We start from the raw sequence: 17735 nt of genomic DNA, 5'->3' as shown, positions 1-17735 counted from the left end.
GTAGATCGTGAATATATATATATATTTTTTAATCCAGTAAACTATTTGTCTGAGCAAAAACACCTTTTTTTGAAAAAAAAAAAAAAAAAACTCAAGTCAAACTCGACGGTATCCCCACATGAGAACACGTGGAGTGTTTTCAAAGAACCGAAGCCAAGTGCAATCGAGGAAATAAAAGAAAAAAAAGAAACATTTTTAAGCAATTTCACTGAATCACTTGTTGGACAACATTCATCACTGAAAAATACTCCTGAATACTTGAATGGTAAAATCTCGAATACTCTTGTTTTTTGTTTTTTTTTCGATAAAGATGTTACAAAACTCAGCCGTCCGTGTGGATGTGGTTGTTCTTCGCCTGCTCGGTCTCGATAAAGTCCGAGGTCTCCTCCGCGATCTGCCCGGGGATGCGGAAATCGATGGGGATTTGCTGCGGCGGCTCTGCCGGCTGGGGCTGGGCCGGCGGGCAGCAGGCTTCCCCCTTGGGACTGGAGGTGCTGTGAGAGTTCTGAGGGTCCAGGTTGCAGCCGGTGCCCTGGAGAAACTGGAGGAAGTTCTCCTCGATGGAGCCCTCGCGGCTGGGCAGCCTTTCCTCCGCCTCGGCGCCCGCCCGTCGGAACAGGCAGGGCAGATGCTTGCCCAGCTCCTCCCGGATCTGCCTGTTGAGACAGCCGTAGAAGAAGGGGTTGGAGGTGAAGCAGAAGTACCCGATCCAGGTGACCACCTCCTCCAGGGGCGCCAGCGCGGCCGGGGGGCTCGCGACCAGCGCCGAGTAGAGGTGGAAGGAAAAGTAGGGCAGCCAGCAGCAGAGGAACTGCCCTCCCACCGCCGCCAAAACCACCGCCGCTTTCCCCCCGCCGAAGGGCCGCGGCGGGGTTTCCCTCCCCGTCCCCGTCCCGGAGCCGGTCACCATGGTGGAGCGGCTGCTCAGCGACTCGGAGCGCTGGCGGCGAGGCGTGTCCATCCAGGTGGGCAGCGGGCCGTGGTGCATGGCCGCCACGCGGGCCACTTTGAACATGTTGCAGTACACCACCAGAATGACCAGCAACGGGCAAAGGAAGTACACCAGCATGAACAGGACCATGAAGGCCAGGCGGTTGGAGCCGCCGCCGGTCCAGTGCAGCGAGCAGCGCCTGTGACCCTGAGCCTGGGGAGGCGGCACGCCGCCGCCGCCCCCGCCTCCGCCGCTCTCCAGAAGAGGGGTCCTCCCGCCTTGCAGGAACCAGGCGAGCAGCGGCAGAGCCGACATGGCCAGGGCTTTGACCCAAATCCCCACCAGCACGGAAGCCACCAGGCCCACCGTCATCTTCACTTCGTAGCGCATGGGGTGTATGATGTAGTAGTAACGCTCCACGTTGATGGCGGAGATGGAGAGGATGGCGGCGCTGACCAGGCACACGCTGAGGAAGAGGTAACTCCGACAGAGGGCCTCCCCGAAGAAGGCCCGACTGGAGAGGATGCCGAGCGGCATCAGCACCAGCGCCGCCAGCAGGTCCACCAAGCACAGGTGGAAGACGAAGGCAAACTTGTGGAGCTGCGGCGCCTTGGCGATGACCGCCATGACCGCCGCGTTGCCCACCACGGCCAGCAGATCCATGAGCAGCATTGCCAGCAGGGCTAGCGACTGGGACGCGGCCCAGCCGCCTTCCGACATGGAGGTAGACGCGTTGGACGTGAGCTGTGGAAGCAGGCGGGAGGAGTTCCACGGGGGCTCCATGGACGGGCGGGATGAGGCCGGCAGTCGGGGTCAGTCACTGGCCCATCACCCATCCTTCACTGCCAGGAAGCGCGGCCGGCGATCGCGGGCTCGAAAAGTGGGTTAGAAGCCGCCCCGCCGTTCAGACGCCGTCAACCGGAGGGCGGATTACCGCGAGTCCTCATGTGAGGAAGCCAACCCTGGGGAGAAGGAGAAAAAAATGAGGATCGGGCCGACTTGACGCTGAAACCTCTCGTGACCCAACAGGCCTGAGGGAGATTCGGCGAAAAAACAAATAACGCCAAAGACCCGGACAGCGAATAGAGAAGAAGTGAGGGCGCTTGTTGCGCTACCGGAAGGCCCGATCATGCCTCTTTCAAAACAACAAACCTAAAAAAAAACCCGGACCTCCTGGGGAAGAAAAAAAAAAAAAAAACCTGAATCGGCGACGGGCGGAATTCAACATCGAACGTCTCCTCAAAACACGCCAAGCGCAGAAACTCCCGATCGGGTCGGAGCCGGCCGCCGGGTTTAGTCATCCCCACCGACACCTACTCCTTTACGCATTAATCACGGATACATCGCGCAGAGCCGGCCCACGTCCTGAGCCTCCCCGTCCATCCTGGTCTGGATTCGGGGGCTGAGGAGCGTCGGAAGGGAGGAGGAGGCGGAGGAACCGAAGGAGGTGGGGGAAGGAGTACCTGGATCAGAAGGTCTGCCGTCGGTCTGCGAGGATCCGGTCGGAGGTCGGCGCTCCGTCTTCGCCGCCGACGTTCCTCCCCCGGCGCCTCTTCCCGTCCCCAGACTTTGCATCTTCTCCCCAGGACCGCGGCGGCCGGGGTTCGTTCTGAGCGGCGGTGCTGATGCAGACGCTGCTGCGAGAGGCGCCAGCTCCGTCACACACACACACACACACACACACACACACACACACACACATTGACTGCAGAGATGGAATAGGAGGCAGGGAGACGTAGAAGCAGAGGGTCTCCACAGGGTCCTAGTGTCCTCGTCGTCAAACGTGCACAATGTGGTGCAAATGAGAAGGTGGCGATGATGATATTTGGACGCACGTGTGTGTGTGTGTGTGTGTGTGTGAGAGAGAGAGCGAGGAGGAGCTGCAATTTAACCCGAGCAGATAAAAATTGTTTTGTTTTCAATTGTTTCCTTCTAGTTCAATTTTCTCTAACCAATCCAACACGGCGAACCCGGGAGACGATTAAGGATAAACTTTTAATGACGGTGGAAACTTAACTTATGGATGTTTAGCTTTAGCTTTAGCTTTAGCTTTAGCTTTAGCGCAGATCTGAGTTAGCAGCGAGCGGGATGAAGGTTTGACTCCTATGTGGCCGCCCTGGCAGTCAGGGACGGTTTGATGGTTTTAAAAAGAGTATCTGCTTCACTCTTTTCATAAATGGAGTTTACACACAAAGCGTAGCATAAGTTGCATTTAGCATAGCATTGTAGCATTAAGCGTAAGCTCGGGAAAAACCTCCTCCACCCAGCTGTTTTCAAGGCAAATACACTTAATAAAGTATAATAAATAATAAATACTTATTAGTATTCGTTATTTATAGACTGATATGAAAACACGTAACCAATGCGAGGGTCTGGAAGGAATCAACAGCGTTTCAATTCATTTTTAAATTGAATTTGATATACGAGTAAATCACTCCTACGTCGAGGTATCACTGCATTTACTCTCTCTCTGTTCCTCAGACGACCCCGAAGTGGTCAGCGAGTGTTAAATCCCATATCCTGTCACACACACACACGTGCGCTTTCACACACACACACACACACACACAAGAATCTCCTCTCCCCGTCACGCTAATCTATTTGTATAATTCCGCAGTGATTCGGTCTGCGTTTCACGGATTGAAGCGTCCTCAGCCCCAAGGATTCAACAGCGAGGCGTTTTCTGGCCTCGCCGCCGCCGCCGCCGCCGCCGCCGCTACCCCGGCTCCTCGAACTGGGGCTCCTGTTGCCACGGTGATCCTCCTCACATACGGTCCATCTCCCTGCTGTAGAAGACAATAAAAAAAAAAAAATCTGGGTTATTATGGGCCAGGCTAGTCCGCTGAAGGAGCGGACACGGAGCTGCTTAGCGTTTTAATTTGCATTTGTAAGCCCTCCCTCCCCCGCCGCCGCCACCGCCGCCGCCATTATGCACGGAGCATTTGCATTTCATGTTCCAACTCCTTCGCCGTGCGCATTTTTGATTTGGCAGGCTCCGTCTCGTATCAGTAGGTTAAGCCCCACCGTGACGGCGATGTCACCGACGAGTCGCCGATCGAAGCGGCGTCCCGTCGGTGACCTTCGACCCTCGTCCCGCTGTCACCGAGACGATTTATCGATAAACCTACGTCCCGATTTTCCAACCGTCGTTCGATACCCGCGCGGGTTGTGCCGGATCAAGAGGCGGGGCTTAAGCCGGGACCCGTCGGCCCGGCTGTCAGTCAGCCAATCAGCAGACGGGGAGCGGGAACCCGCGGACGAATCCCAACCCTCGATCGACCCGCTCTTCCGTCGTTGCGCGCGAAAACCAGAATCCGTCCGTGGGTGAATCGGGTCGAGAGAGTTAGCCGCTAGCCGTCGCGGCCCGTTGTCATGGCGACCTGTGTCAAGTAATCCAGCGACCCGCGGCAGAGACGGGGAAAGGGTCGCTCGTGTCCTGCGAGATGTAAAGGGAACCCATGCTTGTGTGTGTGTGTGTGTGTGTGTGTGTGTCGGGTTGCAGGCTTGATTTACGGTTACCGTAAGTCTCCGGGGAACGAGTGTATTTCATTGTAATGTCCCTCGCGCGCGTATGTTGTGGCTCTCGCTCGGCCGACGGCACCAACCGTTGCCGCCTCAAACACGGCGGTTTCCATGGCAACCGTGAAAAGAGATTCCACGTTTGTACTGGTAAATAGCAAAGGATGCCGCGTTAACCTCCTGCCCGTAACATCCACGTGACTGGAAACAAACGAAAAAATTGATTCGATTATTGGAAACCAATAATATCCATTGATTAGGCGACTGATGCTTTAAGCGGTTCTTTTAGTATTATGGGAAAATAAATTAAGCACGACTGACCAGCAGCTCGAGCAGGAGGGGAATCTGACTTTTTTTTTTTAAGTGAAGATGCGACGGGTAAAGGGATGGAGCGTTGCCTTGGCGACGCCTGGGGTGAAAGTTCTCGAGGAGGGAAAACGATGCATGTGTGTGTGCGTTGACACAACACACACACTTAAAGTAGCAGCATCGTGAACGTCTGTTAGTCTTTAGGCTGCTCCCTTCAAGGGCGGCTGCAGCCAATCACCCGCCTCCATCTGACCAACAGCCAATCAGGACCCTCCATCTTACCCTCTCCTCCGCATCCGGTCTTCACCCCCGGGTAAACACGGAGATGCTTCCTGTCACGCGGCTGCTGGGATGCTGTTGCTATTAGCGACCAGGTGAGACAAACACAGCGTGTGTGTTGATCACACACACGAGGGATCGGAAACTACGTAAAACTAACCCCCAACCTGCAGGACGGGAGGGGAAAACAAGGGAACCGGCTCAGTCGGGTCGGTTTTATCGGTTGAATCCCGACTTTTGAGCCGCACACACACTTCTTTTTCAGATATCACACACTTCTAGGTTTGTGTGCTTCACCGAGCCAGATGGTGGCGGTGTAGCAGAGGCTACTGAGGCGTCTCCTGGGGCCGCTTTGCCATTACATCATCTCGCCACTCACACACACACATTAATAAACGTATCTCCTGCCGTCATGCGTCACCAGAACCAAGCAGAGGCTGATCGCAGGTCAACAAATAGATATTTGTCGTCCAGCTTTCTATGTTTATGGAGTCTGCGTTACACAATGTGTGTGTGCTGGGTTCCTCCAAACACATGCAGGAGCATCAGTGGAGACCCTGAATTGTCCAGATGGTTGCACGAGTGCTTCTTCCCACCGCGGCTACTGCTCGGACACATGACACCCGGACTTGTTCGGTCGGTCCCATCCGTCCGGCGGACTCCACCCGATCCGCAGCCTTCGCCTCTTCGCTCATCCATAATTGAGATGAGTGCGGTCAGACCGAGAGCCGCCGCCCACGTCAACGCCGCCAGGCCGAGGAACCCGGCGGTCCAAAACACTAGATATCTGATATCTGGAATCCGGACGGGTCCAGGAGGTGGATGAGCTCAGGACCCGGGAGACGTCCGGCGAGAAGCTGGCCACCTCCATGGATGACTTAAATAAGCGCTACTATCAGATGACCTATGATCTCATCCAGACACGGCGTCCTGTTTTTCCAGCAATGCACGTCCACACACACACACACACACACGTGTCCAAATAGCACCCCGCATGGAAATGTGGAGCGATGTTTCGTCGTCTTCGGGAGGACCGATTGAGCGGTCGCCAAATGTTGACATTTTCCATCTTCTTAAAACACGTTGCGTTGAGTTAAGGGTTTCCCTCCGTGACTTAATCCGCCGTTCTCCACATCCAGCTCGGAGCTTTCCGGCTCTCGCGTCATAACCCGTAATTATTACCGCAGCTGCTCGGCTTCTGTCACCTATCCGGTTTCGAATGTCCGTCCAACATTTTCCTGCCGCCGTCCAAACCCGGACAACAGAAACGTTAATGAGAGGTTGAACAGTCTCGACATGAGGCCCTGTGATTGACAGCTGGCCAGTCCAGGTTAAGCCCCGCCCCCTCGAAGCCATGTTTAAAGATAATCATAGATAATCAGTAAATCGGGGTTTCATATTTGGGCCCTAACGTACTCCTCGTTCTTTGTTTCCCAAATATTGGCAAGACGTTTTGTAAAGGAAAGGATGTTACTTGTTGGGTTGTGTGTTTTTTCCCGGCGATAAAATCCAAACATCCCTCTGTGTGTTTGCATGCAGGTCACGGAGATGAAGGAGCCGTTAGAGGGCACGTGGTTAATTCGTTAAGTACGACGCCCTCGGGTAAACGTGCACGAAAAGAGGCCTCGGTCACCGAGTCCCACCCCCAGGGCGCTCCCGCTGCTCGGGAGTCCCGTTTTTATGACCTTCACGTCTTTTGTTCTGTGAGAATGAGATAGAAAGAACCGTATGTTGGAGTGATTCGCGAGTCACCGGTGAATCGTTTCAAAAGAGGAATTTTACTGACTCACGGGTCAGTAAAAGCCCCTGCTGCTGCTAGCTGGCTAACTGTAAATAAGGGACTTGACAACATGTCACGATTGCATTTGTATAAATATATCAAATTAGATGCTGGATTAGCCCTGCGGAAGGAGCAACGGCTCTGGTTTCTCGTTTCACCTCATGTCCCCATTTCCCTCCCTGCTGTGAGCTGTGAACAAAGATTCAGAGTAGCTCTCCCCACTCAAAAAACGAACGATTCACTTCGATAACTGAACAAACGTATCACGGAGGAGCTCAAAGCTGCCTTTTCCGCTCAAAAAACGAACGACTCACTTGATAACTCAACAAACGAATCACGTACTCGCTAAAAGTTGCCCTCCCAGAACACAGAACAAACAACTCAATTGATAACTCAACAAACGAATCACACAGTAGCTAAAAGCTGCCCTCTCAACCCAAAACACGAACGACTCACTCAATAACTCGACAAACGAATCACGCAGTAGCTAAAAGCTGCCCTCCCCATACAAAAACGAACGACTCATTCCACAGCTCAACAAATGAATCACGCAGGAGCTAAAAGTTGCCCTCTTCACCCCAAAAATGAACGACTCACTTGATAACTCAACAAACAAATCACGTAGTTGCTAAAAGTTGACCTCTCCATACAAAAAATGAATGACTCACTCAACAAACTAATCACGTAGCCACTAAAAGTTGCCCTCCCCACTAAAAAAACGAACGACTCACTTGATAACTCAACAAACAAATCACATAGTAGCCAAAAGTTGCCCTCCCTACTAAAAAACGAACGACTCACTCAATAGTGCAACAAACGAATCACGTAACCACTAAAAGTTGCCCTCCCCATACAAAAAATGAATGACTCACTCGATAACTCAACAAACGAATCACACAGTAGCCAAAAGCTGCCCCTCCCCACTGAAAAAACGAACGACTCACTTGATAACTGAACAAACGAGTCACACAGTAGCTAAAAGTTGCCCCTCCCCACCCACAGAACGAACGACTCACTTGGTAACTCAACAAACAAAAACAGAATTGCCCTCTGTAATCGCAAAACGAATCACTCACTCTAGAACTCAATGAAAGAATGGCTCACTAGGTCAAAGCACTCCCCCGTTGCAAAACAAACAACTCACACAGTATTCAATTCATAAATCATTCATTACGACTCACTCGCTAACTCAACCAATGAATCCCGGAGTCGCTAAAAGCTTCCCTCCCCGCTCACAAAACAAACTCACATGGCAAGTCAACGAACAACTCACTCAGTATCTTGACGTAAACACCCCTACTCGGTGACTCGGATGATTCAAAATCCGATTCTCTTTGGCGAGCGACTCGTTAAAAAGAACCGCGGATTCGTTCATTAATCCTAGCGACATTAAATCATGATTGCTGGTAAATCGTTGCTAACCAATGTAGCTTTGGAACCACTTCCACACCGTGTGGATCACATTCACACACACACACACACACCAAAACTAGGATTTTTTTTCATCTCCTGTTTGCAGTTCACCATCAGGGGTACGCGCACACAAACACACACACACACACACACACACACACACACACACATGCAGGACGCAGTGGACCAGTAAATCTCGTTTCTCTGCAACCATTTGCTGCATTCACATCATTTCCTGCAGGTGCTAAAAGCCGCTGCTGCAGCAGCAGTCGCACACACACACACACACACACACACACACACACACACACACACACACGCACGCACACACACATATGAAGACTTGCATAATAGGATGAGGAGGCGCGTCGCCGCTAAAAGCCATTAATTGCTATCGCGAGATAAAACGTGACCTTGAAGGGGAGAAACGCGAAACCATCCCGGAAGAAGTCCCTTATTATTATTATTTATAATTGTAATAATAATATTAATAATAATTCCAGAAGATGAAGGGCGCCACTTTAACCTTGAGTTTTTGTTTTTTAAGGGTGTAAAAAAAAAAAAAATAAAATAAAAAAAAACTTTCTGCATCTGCCGCAATTCCACATGCTTTTATTTTGTTAACCGTGCGTGGAGGTAGAGCTCCGGGACGGACCCCCTCCTCCTCCTCCTCCAACCCCTCCTTCTCCTCCTCCTTTTCTGCTGTTTCTGCGCCCTTCTCGCCTGTCAGATGTTCCCTCACCGGTCCGCCCCGCACACACGCTCCGGTCACCGCAGCGCCCGCAGGATGAGGATGCGTGAAGCGTCCCGCAGAGTCATCCCGTCTGCGTTTCCCGGGTTTTATTTGTTTGTTTTTTAACCCCTACACACACACACACACACACACACACACACCTCCTCCTTCTCCAGCAGGACCCGGCGAAAAGGTAAACACGCACACGCACGCACACGCGCATGCACAGGACGTTTCTGCACACCGGAAGGGACTGAGGAACGGATGCGTGGGGGAGGAGGGAGACGTGTTTTAATCCACGGTGACGTCACCGGCGACGTTTGCACTTTTTTTGTTTTTTAATTTACTTCTTTTTTTTTTTTTTTTTTGAAAGTCATTCATCGCAGGAGACGTTAAATCATTTCCGTCCCCGCAGCTCCATGACCCTCGACTTTGCTATCTAGGCCTACCGGGACTCCTACGACGGGACGGCGACCTTCGGCGCCATGGCGAGGTCGCCGTGCGCGGCGGGGACGAGCGCCCTCGCCGTTCTTCTACCTCTGGTTCTGCTGGTGGGCGGCCAGCCGGTGGGAAGCCCGCTGGACTGCAGGAGGACCTGCGTCTGCGCCAGCGACATCATCAGCTGCTCCAGGAGGAACCTGACCGCCGTCCCCCTGGCGCTACCAAAGTACACCGCCGTGCTGGACCTGAGCTTCAACGCCATCGGGAAAATCCGCGCCGAGTGGACGCCGGTCCCGCTCGGCAGGCTGCGCACGCTGCTGCTCGGCCACAACGGCGTCACGTTCCTCTCGTCCGAGGCGTTCGCGTACGTGACCCGCCTGCGCTACCTGGACCTGTCCTTCAACGGCCTCTGCCAGCTGGACGAGTTCATCTTCGAGCCGCTGGAGGAGCTGGAGGTGCTGCTGCTCTACAACAACCGCATCTCCCAGATCGACCGCTCCGCCTTCTCCGGGCTGGCCGGCCTGCGGAAGCTCTACCTGAGCCACAACCAGATCTCGCGGCTCCCGGTGGAGCTGGTGAAGGAGCGGAGCCGCCTGGAGAACCTCACGCTGCTGGACGTGTCGTCCAATCGGATCAAGGCGCTGCCGCTGGCCGAGCTGCGGGCGCTACCGGCCTGGATCCAGAACGGGTTGTTCTTCCACAACAACTCGCTGCCGTGCAGCTGCGAGCTCTTCGACCTGGTGGCCCGCTGGCGCCTCAAGGAGCTCAGCTCCGCCGCCGACTTCAAGGAGGAGCACACCTGCGTGCTGCCGGGCCCCGAGAGGGCCAAGGCGGCCATTTTGGATCTGGATAAAGCGCACCTGAACTGCAGCGAGGTCAAGGTTCTGGACGAGGAGGCCTACCTGGCGCAGTTTCTGGTCCTACCCTGCGACACCAGGCAGAAGTACACCACCAAGCGCTGGGTGCTGCCGGGGGACGTCCCGCTGTCTCGGGCCAACAAGACCTACACCGTCCGTTCCGACGGCGGCCTCCAGATCGGGCCCCTGCGGCTGGAGGACTCCGGGGTCTACACCTGCTACGCCACGAGCGACTCCCTCAACGAGACGCTCTACGCCACCGTGGTGGTCTTCAACGCCACCGCGAGCGGCGGGCTGGAGAACATGAAGACGGCGTACACCACCCTGGTGGCGTGCCTGGTCAGCATCGTCATGGTCCTGGTTTACCTCTACTTCACGCCCTGCCGGTGCCCCTGCTGCCCGGGCCAGGGCGCGGAGAAGAGCGACCCCACGGGGAGCCTCCGCTCGTCCGCCGTTAGCGTCTCGCAGGCCCGCGACGACGCCGGGCAGGGCGGCGCCGAAGGCGGGCCCGGGGACTTCCCGTACAGACTGGTGGCCTTCCTGGACGGCAAGGACCAGCCCGAGAGGAACGGGAGGCTGAAGCCCATCGGCGAGGAGGACGAGGAGTGGCGGGAGCGCGGCGGGAAGAGGAGGCCGTCCGACTCGCGGTCCGTCAGCTCCGTGTGCTCCGACACCCCCATGGTGGTCTGAAAGCCCTCTGCGTGTTATTTATAAGACGCGAATTACCGGTGTCTTCATATTTTACCGATGTCGTTCGAATGATGCGTTTGTGTCGATCGGGAAATTTGAGCGTTCCGTCTCGTGCCGCGTTTTACATCCCTATCAAGCCATCCCGCGACGCCTATGCAATTTAATTTCGAATTACCGGTGCGCTGTCTTCATATTTTACCGATGTCGTTCGAATGATGCGTTTGTGTCGATCGGGAAATTTGAGCGCTCCGTCTCGTGCCGCGTTTTACATCCCTATCAAGCCATCCCGCAACGCCTATGCAATTTAATTTCAACCCGATCTCTATTTTAAACGCTCCGATTCGCTCTTCTTTACTCGCGGATTTATCGGTAGATCCGAAAATAACGGTCGGGCGGGATAAACCCCATAACGATGCATTATTATTGTTATTTTCACCGTTTCTTCGGTTGAAACGGGGCTCGTCGGGACGCCAAACCCCGAAACAGCCGGCGAAATGAAAAGAACGCCGTCGGGCGTTCTGGTAAACACGGGAATTCGTCGACGGGCGGAAAAATGTAAATATAGAAGTAGCCGATTTCCAGCGGATGTCTTTGTCCCCCCTCGTGTTTACTGTCTTGTCTCCACGCGAATGCGGTTTAGTAATAAATGCATGGGTTTTAGGGATTCGGTTCTTTCGAAAGGGACCGTCGGTTTTATCCGTCGGCCTCTGCCGGATCGGAATCGTCACCCGATCGACCAAAGACGGGCCGCGATCGTAATCGCTTTTGGTGTCGAATGATGTCTTCCTGTGTCACAAATGTGGATTTCAACCCACGCGGTCGCGCTCGCTCTGTTCTGTGTCGCCTTCCCCTCGACCCGTGAGAATAAAAGTTTGCGTCAAATGTTTCAGGAAGAAAAAAATAAAATAAAAATCGCCTGACGTTCTTTGCTCCCTGCGCTCCGTCATCGTCGGGCGAAACGTCGCGTGTGTTTTCCTCCGTGTGTTAACCTCGTTGCAGGCTTTTTCGTCCTTATTTGGACTGCCGATTTGCGGGAGCGTCCCTGCAGGATCGGGCTCGGGATCTCGCTTTCTATCACCTCGTATTCGCAGTAAACTTCGCAATAAAAGGATCAGTCAATCAGCTGAGACCATCTGCCGCCCTGCAGCTCCTCGACCGGATGAATGATTGAAGAGGTCCGAACGGAGGTCTCGTGTTACCGTGTTTACCCTCCATAAAGGCGGCGCATGTGTGTGTGTGTGTGTGTGTGTGTGTGTAGATATCACTGTATGCAGAGCGGCACGTCTCCGTGAGATATCCAGATGGGGTTATAAATCACAAATTATGATCGGAGAAAGTCTCATCCTAGGGGTGCGAGACGACCTCTGCCGCCGGTGTGTGAGGGGCGGTCGCTTGTGCGCTTTAAGTCTGAATTCTAAGCGAGATGACTCATCCTTTCCCCGGGGCCCCTCCCGAAAGACTCCGCGCCGTCGCTCGCCATCCAGTGGCCGTCCGCGATGACGCTGGGGAGAAATTCGTCCGTACTCGTCGACCCGCCGCCGCTGCCGCCGCGATAATTCCATTTGACTTTCTCATCCGCTCTTTGCTGTCTCAAATTCCACTGTTATTATTTCCTGATTCCCCCCCCCGGGGGCTGATATTTAAAATATATATATTTCTGTTTTCAGATGTCAAATTTCCTGTTTCCTCTCAGGGGCCCGAAAACATCCGAATCCCCAAATGGCCGACGCCTGACTGTGCACGTTAATTTAAATACATTTTAGCATTTAGCGGTGTAAATTTAATGTTTTTACGCCTTTATTTTCACTAAATCACACGTTATTGTGTCGCCTTTTAAACGTTAACACGCGTCTCAGGGCTGGACGCTGACCTCCAGTGTGACCGCACCCTTGTCCGCGATTGGCTAGCGCGCCGAGAGTGACGCTCCGTTAAGCCAATCGGCTCCTCTTCCTTCTGCGGCCAGGAAGGCGGGACTTCCGGTACGGCAGTACTCGTATTCCAACATGGCGCCCGCGTCGCTCGCCTGAGACCGTCGTGGGGGGGAAGCGTTCATGTCGGGCTAGTTCCACGATCCCAGCGGCAGAAAGTACGTTTTTTTGCGTGTAATCGCGTCGTGGGAGTGCGGCCAGCGGCTCGGAGATGAAGGGGAAAGAGCGATCGCCGGTGAAGAAGCGCCCCCGGGTGCCGGAGGACGGCAGAGTCCGAGGAGGAAGCCACTCGGGCGGCAAGAAGCCCGGGGCGCCGCCGGCCGCGGGCGGCAACACCGGCAATGGCGCCTCGTCGAGGCGGAACTTACACGGCGAGAAAAAGGAGCACCCGGCGTCGGCGCGGCCCGCCGCCGGTTACGACCACGGCCCGGCGTCCGGGAACAAGCCGCACGGTGGCGCCGACGCCGCGGCCACCGCCGCCGCAGCCGCCGCCGCGGAGGCGCCCAAGTCCGCCCCGCGCGGCGAAGCGCGGCCTCCGGCCAACCCCGAGGCCGAGTACCGGGCGCTGCGCATCAGCGAGCTGGGCTCCCAGCTGGACGACGAGGAGATCGAGGACGGGCTTTTCCACGAGTTCAAGAAGTTCGGCGACGTGAGCGTGAAAATGGGCCGGGAGAACGACGAGAGGGTGGCGTTCGTCAACTTCCGGAGGGCGGACGACGCCCGGGCGGCCAAGCACGCCCGCGGCCGGCTGGTGCTGCACGACCGGCCGCTGAAGATCGAGCCGGTGTACGTGAACCGGCGCCGGAGCCGCTCCCCGGTGTCCAAGGACGGGTTCCCCCCGGGCCAGAGGCACCCCCACCCCCCGAGGGCGCTCTCCCCCGCCGGCTCCGGCTACAGGGACTTCCGGCTGCAGCAGCTGGCGCTGGGCCGCCTCCCCGCCCCGCAGCCGCCGCACCTCCGGGACCTGGAGCGGGACCGGGAGTTCTCCGTGTACGACGCCCGGGGCCGGCCCCCCTTCTTCCCGGAGCTGGCGGTTTTCCGCGACGAGGAGCTGGTGAACCCCGAGGAGGAGCAGAGGGCCAACCGGACGCTGTTCCTGGGCAACCTGGACGTGGGCGTGACGGAGGGCGACCTGAGGAGGGCCTTCGACCGCTTCGGGGCCATCACCGAGGTGGACATCAAGCGGGCCGTCCGCGGCCAGACCAGCACCTACGGCTTCATCAAGTTCGAGAACCTGGACATGGCGCACCGCGCCAAGCTGGCCATGTCCGGGAAACTGGTGGGTCACAACCCGGTTAAGATCGGCTACGGGAAGCCCACGCCCACCACCCGGCTGTGGGTGGGGGGCCTGGGCCCCTGGGTGCCGCTCGCGGCGCTGGCCAAAGAGTTCGACCGCTTCGGCACCATCAGGACTATAGACTACCGGAAAGGCGAGGCGTGGGCCTACATCCAGTACGAGAGCCTGGACGCCGCCCAGGCCGCGTGCACCCACATGCGGGGCTTCCCCCTCGGCGGCCCCGACCACCGGCTGCGGGTGGACTTCGCCGACACGGAGCACCGCTACCAGCCGCCGCCGTACCTGCAGCTCCCCCTCCCGCTGCCCCACTACGACCTGGTGCCCGAGCCGTTCGCCCACCACCTCACCGACCCGCTGAGGGTGAGGGAGCGCTCGCCGCCGCTGCCGCCGCCGCGCTTCCGGGACAGAGACCTCTACTCGCCCGCCGAGTGGCCCGGGCTGGGCGTCCACGAGCGGATGCGCGGCGCCGCCGCCGCGTTCGACCCGCTGGAGCGCCTGGAGAGGCACCCCCGCGACGCCTGGGCGGCCGAGCAGGAGTGGGAGCTGCAGAGCAGAGACGTCGGGCGCAAGCGCAGGTACTTAGACGACGGGTGGCGGCTGGAACGCTCGCCGGACGGCAGCGACTACGCGCCGCGCCGCCACTGCAGCTCCCTGGAGCGCAGCCCCGGGGGCAGCAGCCGGGACGGCCAGTACAGCGACTCGGAGCGCCAGCCCCGCTCCGGCCGGACCTCCCCCGCCAGGGAGCGCCAGAACGGCCAGGACGCCGCCGGCGCCGTCGGGGAGAAGAAGAGAAGGACTCTTAGCCCGGCGGCGCCCGGCTCGGAGAAGGACCGCAAGCGGCAGTCGAAGGACCCGGCCAGGAAGGACGAAACCGGCGAGTCGCTGTCGGCGGCGAAACCGGGCGCCAAATCCAAAGCGGCGGCGGCGGGGGCGCAGAAGCTGAGCCGGGTGTGGCAGGGCGCCCTCCTGCTGAAGAACAGCAGCTTCCCGGCGACGCTGCACCTGCTCGGCGGCGACGTGAGCGTGGCCACCGGCCTGCTGGTGGACGGCCCCGACGGCGGCCCCGTGTCGCAGCTGAAGATCACCCAGCGCCTGCGCCTGGACCAGCCCAAGCTGGACGAGGTCTCCCGCCGCATCCGCGCCGCCGGCCCCGCCGGGCACGCCGTCCTCCTCGCCACGCCGGGGAAACCCGACGACGGCGCCGACGCCGGCGGCTCCAACGAGAGACCCCTGAAGAACCTGGTGTCCTACCTGAAGCAGAAGGAGGCGGCGGGCATCGTCACCCTCCCGGTGGGGGGGGCCCGAGACAAGGACCACGGCGGGGTCCTGCAGGCGTTCCCGCCGTGCGACTTCTCCCAGCGGTTCCTGGACGCCTCCGCCAAAGCCTTCGCCAAGTCCGACGACGACCACATGGTGGTGATCATCCTGAGAGGGGCGTCGTGAGAAAAAAACACGCCGCCCGTCGACGTTCGAAAACAAACTGTTGTCATGTGATTAGTATTAAAAAAACAAACAAAAAAAAAAAAACGACAAAAAAACAATGTTAAGGAAGTGGCGGCAGAGGCGGCGCCGCCCGCACGCCGCCTTTTCCATCCCTCTGATAGAAACAGGGGTTCCCGTTTGTGAGCTCAAGGCGGCTACGCTAACGCGCTACGCCGAAGCTCGGCGATCCCAGGCCACGCTTTCTCTCGTAGAGTAAGAATTCACCCATTCGTTCGTTCACGCTCCGCCCGGCGTTCCGGTGCGCCAAAAACGATCGCCGTCTAATTCCCCGACGACCCCGGCGAAGATCTGGGGCTGACGCGTCACAGCGCCCTCTAGAGGGTCGGAGGTGTAACTGCAGGGAGGGGGCAGGGGGGGGGACCACCCTTTATTTTAATTTACTTAAAATCCACATCAGATCCGGAGCGCGAGGCTCCTTCGTGTCGGACTGCGACTTAACCGTTTCAACCAGCCAGTTTTTATTTTATTTTAAAATAGTTTAACTCTTTAAAAAAAAAAAAAAAAAAAAGTTTTGACATTTCTGCTGGATCTTTTATGTTTGAAGAAAAGAAAAAAAAAACCCTTGGTTGTTTTTTGTTTATTTTTTTTCGTCTGCGAGTCGGCTCCTCCCGCGAGCGAGGACTTCTTGTTCTTCTTGTGTTTCAACATGACCCTCTCCAACCTCCCCCACCCTCCATTAATGGACTCACAATCACTTTAACTGTATAATTGTTTGGTGAAGTACCTCCACCCCCTCCCTTTCCACTCCCCTTCGGGCGATGCGTTTACTGTCACTGTTGTAAACCTGTGAGTCGGTGTACGTCTCCTCCGGGAGGCCCCGAGGCCGGGGCGGGGGGGGGGGGAGGCGCCCCCAAAACGTCAGAAGAGGAGGCCGACCCGTCGGACTCATTATGATTGTTTTCCCTGTTCTGTGTTTTCAAATGGAAAAAAAAAAAAAAAAAAAAAAAAAAAGGTGTGTGCTGTAAAAACTCGGGATACCTGGAGGCAGGAAGCGGAGAAGGTCCTGAGACGTAAAAACCAAAGTGCACTTCATAGATTTCTGTCTCAATAAATTTACTCAACCCTGGGAAACACGAGTGCCTCGGAAGACGACTTTTGTGACCCTTTTTCCGTTTGCGGGAGTTTTCTCTCAAACTGAGGGGCCTTTTGGCGCCCGGAGAATTTCCTCTCGGGGGAGGAGGAGGAGGAGGAGGTTTGCACACCAGAAGACCAGCGTGGGGGTTTTTCTGTCCCCCTTCTGGAGATCCTGCAGCCCACAGGAAGGATCAGCGTTTCGCGCGTAATCTTCGAGATCTTCGCTATTCCGAACTGGAGCCGAGTAAGACCCGGCGGGTTTTTTTTGAACACTCCACGCGGTTCGGAGCGGCTCCGCATCCGGACGTCTCAGCCAGGCCGCGCCAAGATGGAGGACGGCGGCTTGACCCAAAAGGAGGAGGACGCCCGGAGCTGCGAGAAGGTCTGGATGGAGGTAACGTATTAAAGGCCCGGATGCCGACTCAGGTACGCAAGAAGCGCCAGGAGTCCGCCATTTTTTTTCTGTATTATTTGTCTGTAAGGTCACCGTTAACCGTTGTGACCCTGCAGGCAAAGGTCAAAGGTCACTCGCGGGAGTCACAGACCCCACCGCGCCGTCAAATTCCCGCAGAAATGCAAAAACCTCGATGAAAATATTCGAAACTGACGATTGGGTTCGGAGGCGCCACAAAGAGAATTGTTTGGAGATTTTTATTACGGAATAGACCTTTTTTTTTTTTTTATTTCTTCCTTACGTGCAGCTCTTTTTACATATTCGATAGGGAGCGTAAGAAAAGTGATTGACAGGCGGCCCGGCCCATATTTAGCCTCTCGCCGGGGCTAAATCTCTCCGCTCAGGACCTTGAAGGACAATCGCAGTTTGCCGGACTTCCAGTGAGGTTCTCAGGCGGTTCTTGATGGGAGACGGGACGCCGACGCCCGGTGAGTACAACCAAAACATACCGTATATAACACTGAAACTGTGGAATAAAGGGAGCGAGTCTCCAAACGCCTGCAGATGTTTGGTCTGCTCTGTCCAAA

General features: G+C 56.2%; 2 protein-coding genes and 1 pseudogene across 4 annotated transcripts; 2 read left to right on the top strand and 1 right to left on the bottom strand.

Annotated features, from left to right (window-relative positions):
- Positions 1-283: 283 nt before the first annotated feature.
- Positions 284-2591, bottom strand: LOC147221977 (G protein-coupled receptor 61-like). The gene is made up of 2 exons (XM_086168901.1): positions 2395-2591; positions 284-1893 (listed from the first exon to the last, which is right to left on the bottom strand). Exon 2 carries the CDS (start codon positions 1712-1714, stop codon positions 323-325), a length of 1392 nt encoding a protein of 463 aa, XP_086025027.1. The 5' UTR covers positions 1715-1893; positions 2395-2591; the 3' UTR covers positions 284-322.
- Positions 2592-8871: 6280 nt separating this feature from the next.
- LOC147221976 (amphoterin-induced protein 1-like) lies at positions 8872-12398 on the top strand. 2 transcript variants are annotated; one of them, XM_086168220.1, is made up of 2 exons: positions 8872-9157; positions 9408-12398. In XM_086168220.1, the coding sequence occupies exon 2, from the start codon at positions 9450-9452 to the stop codon at positions 10950-10952; it is 1503 nt and encodes a 500-aa protein (XP_086024346.1). In that variant the 5' UTR covers positions 8872-9157; positions 9408-9449; the 3' UTR covers positions 10953-12398. The 2 variants fall into 2 exon arrangements, with proteins under 2 accessions (XP_086024346.1, XP_086024345.1); XM_086168219.1 differs by having other exon boundaries at positions 9338-12398.
- A 430-nt stretch (positions 12399-12828) lies between these two features.
- Positions 12829-16751, top strand: LOC147221975 (RNA-binding protein 15 pseudogene; annotated as a pseudogene). Its single transcript, XR_015107789.1, has one exon. The product of XR_015107789.1 is annotated as an RNA-binding protein 15 pseudogene (transcript).
- The last annotated feature ends 984 nt before the right edge of the window (positions 16752-17735 follow it).

This window comes from Fistularia commersonii, chromosome 21 (assembly GCF_037954325.1).
Source record: "Fistularia commersonii isolate RoL2024-O1a breed Wild chromosome 21, RoL_Fcom_v1.0, whole genome shotgun sequence".
NCBI lineage: Eukaryota > Metazoa > Chordata > Actinopteri > Syngnathiformes > Fistulariidae > Fistularia > Fistularia commersonii.
The sequence above is the reverse complement of the archived record's forward strand: the minus strand, read 5'-3'. Positions and strand labels throughout refer to the sequence as shown.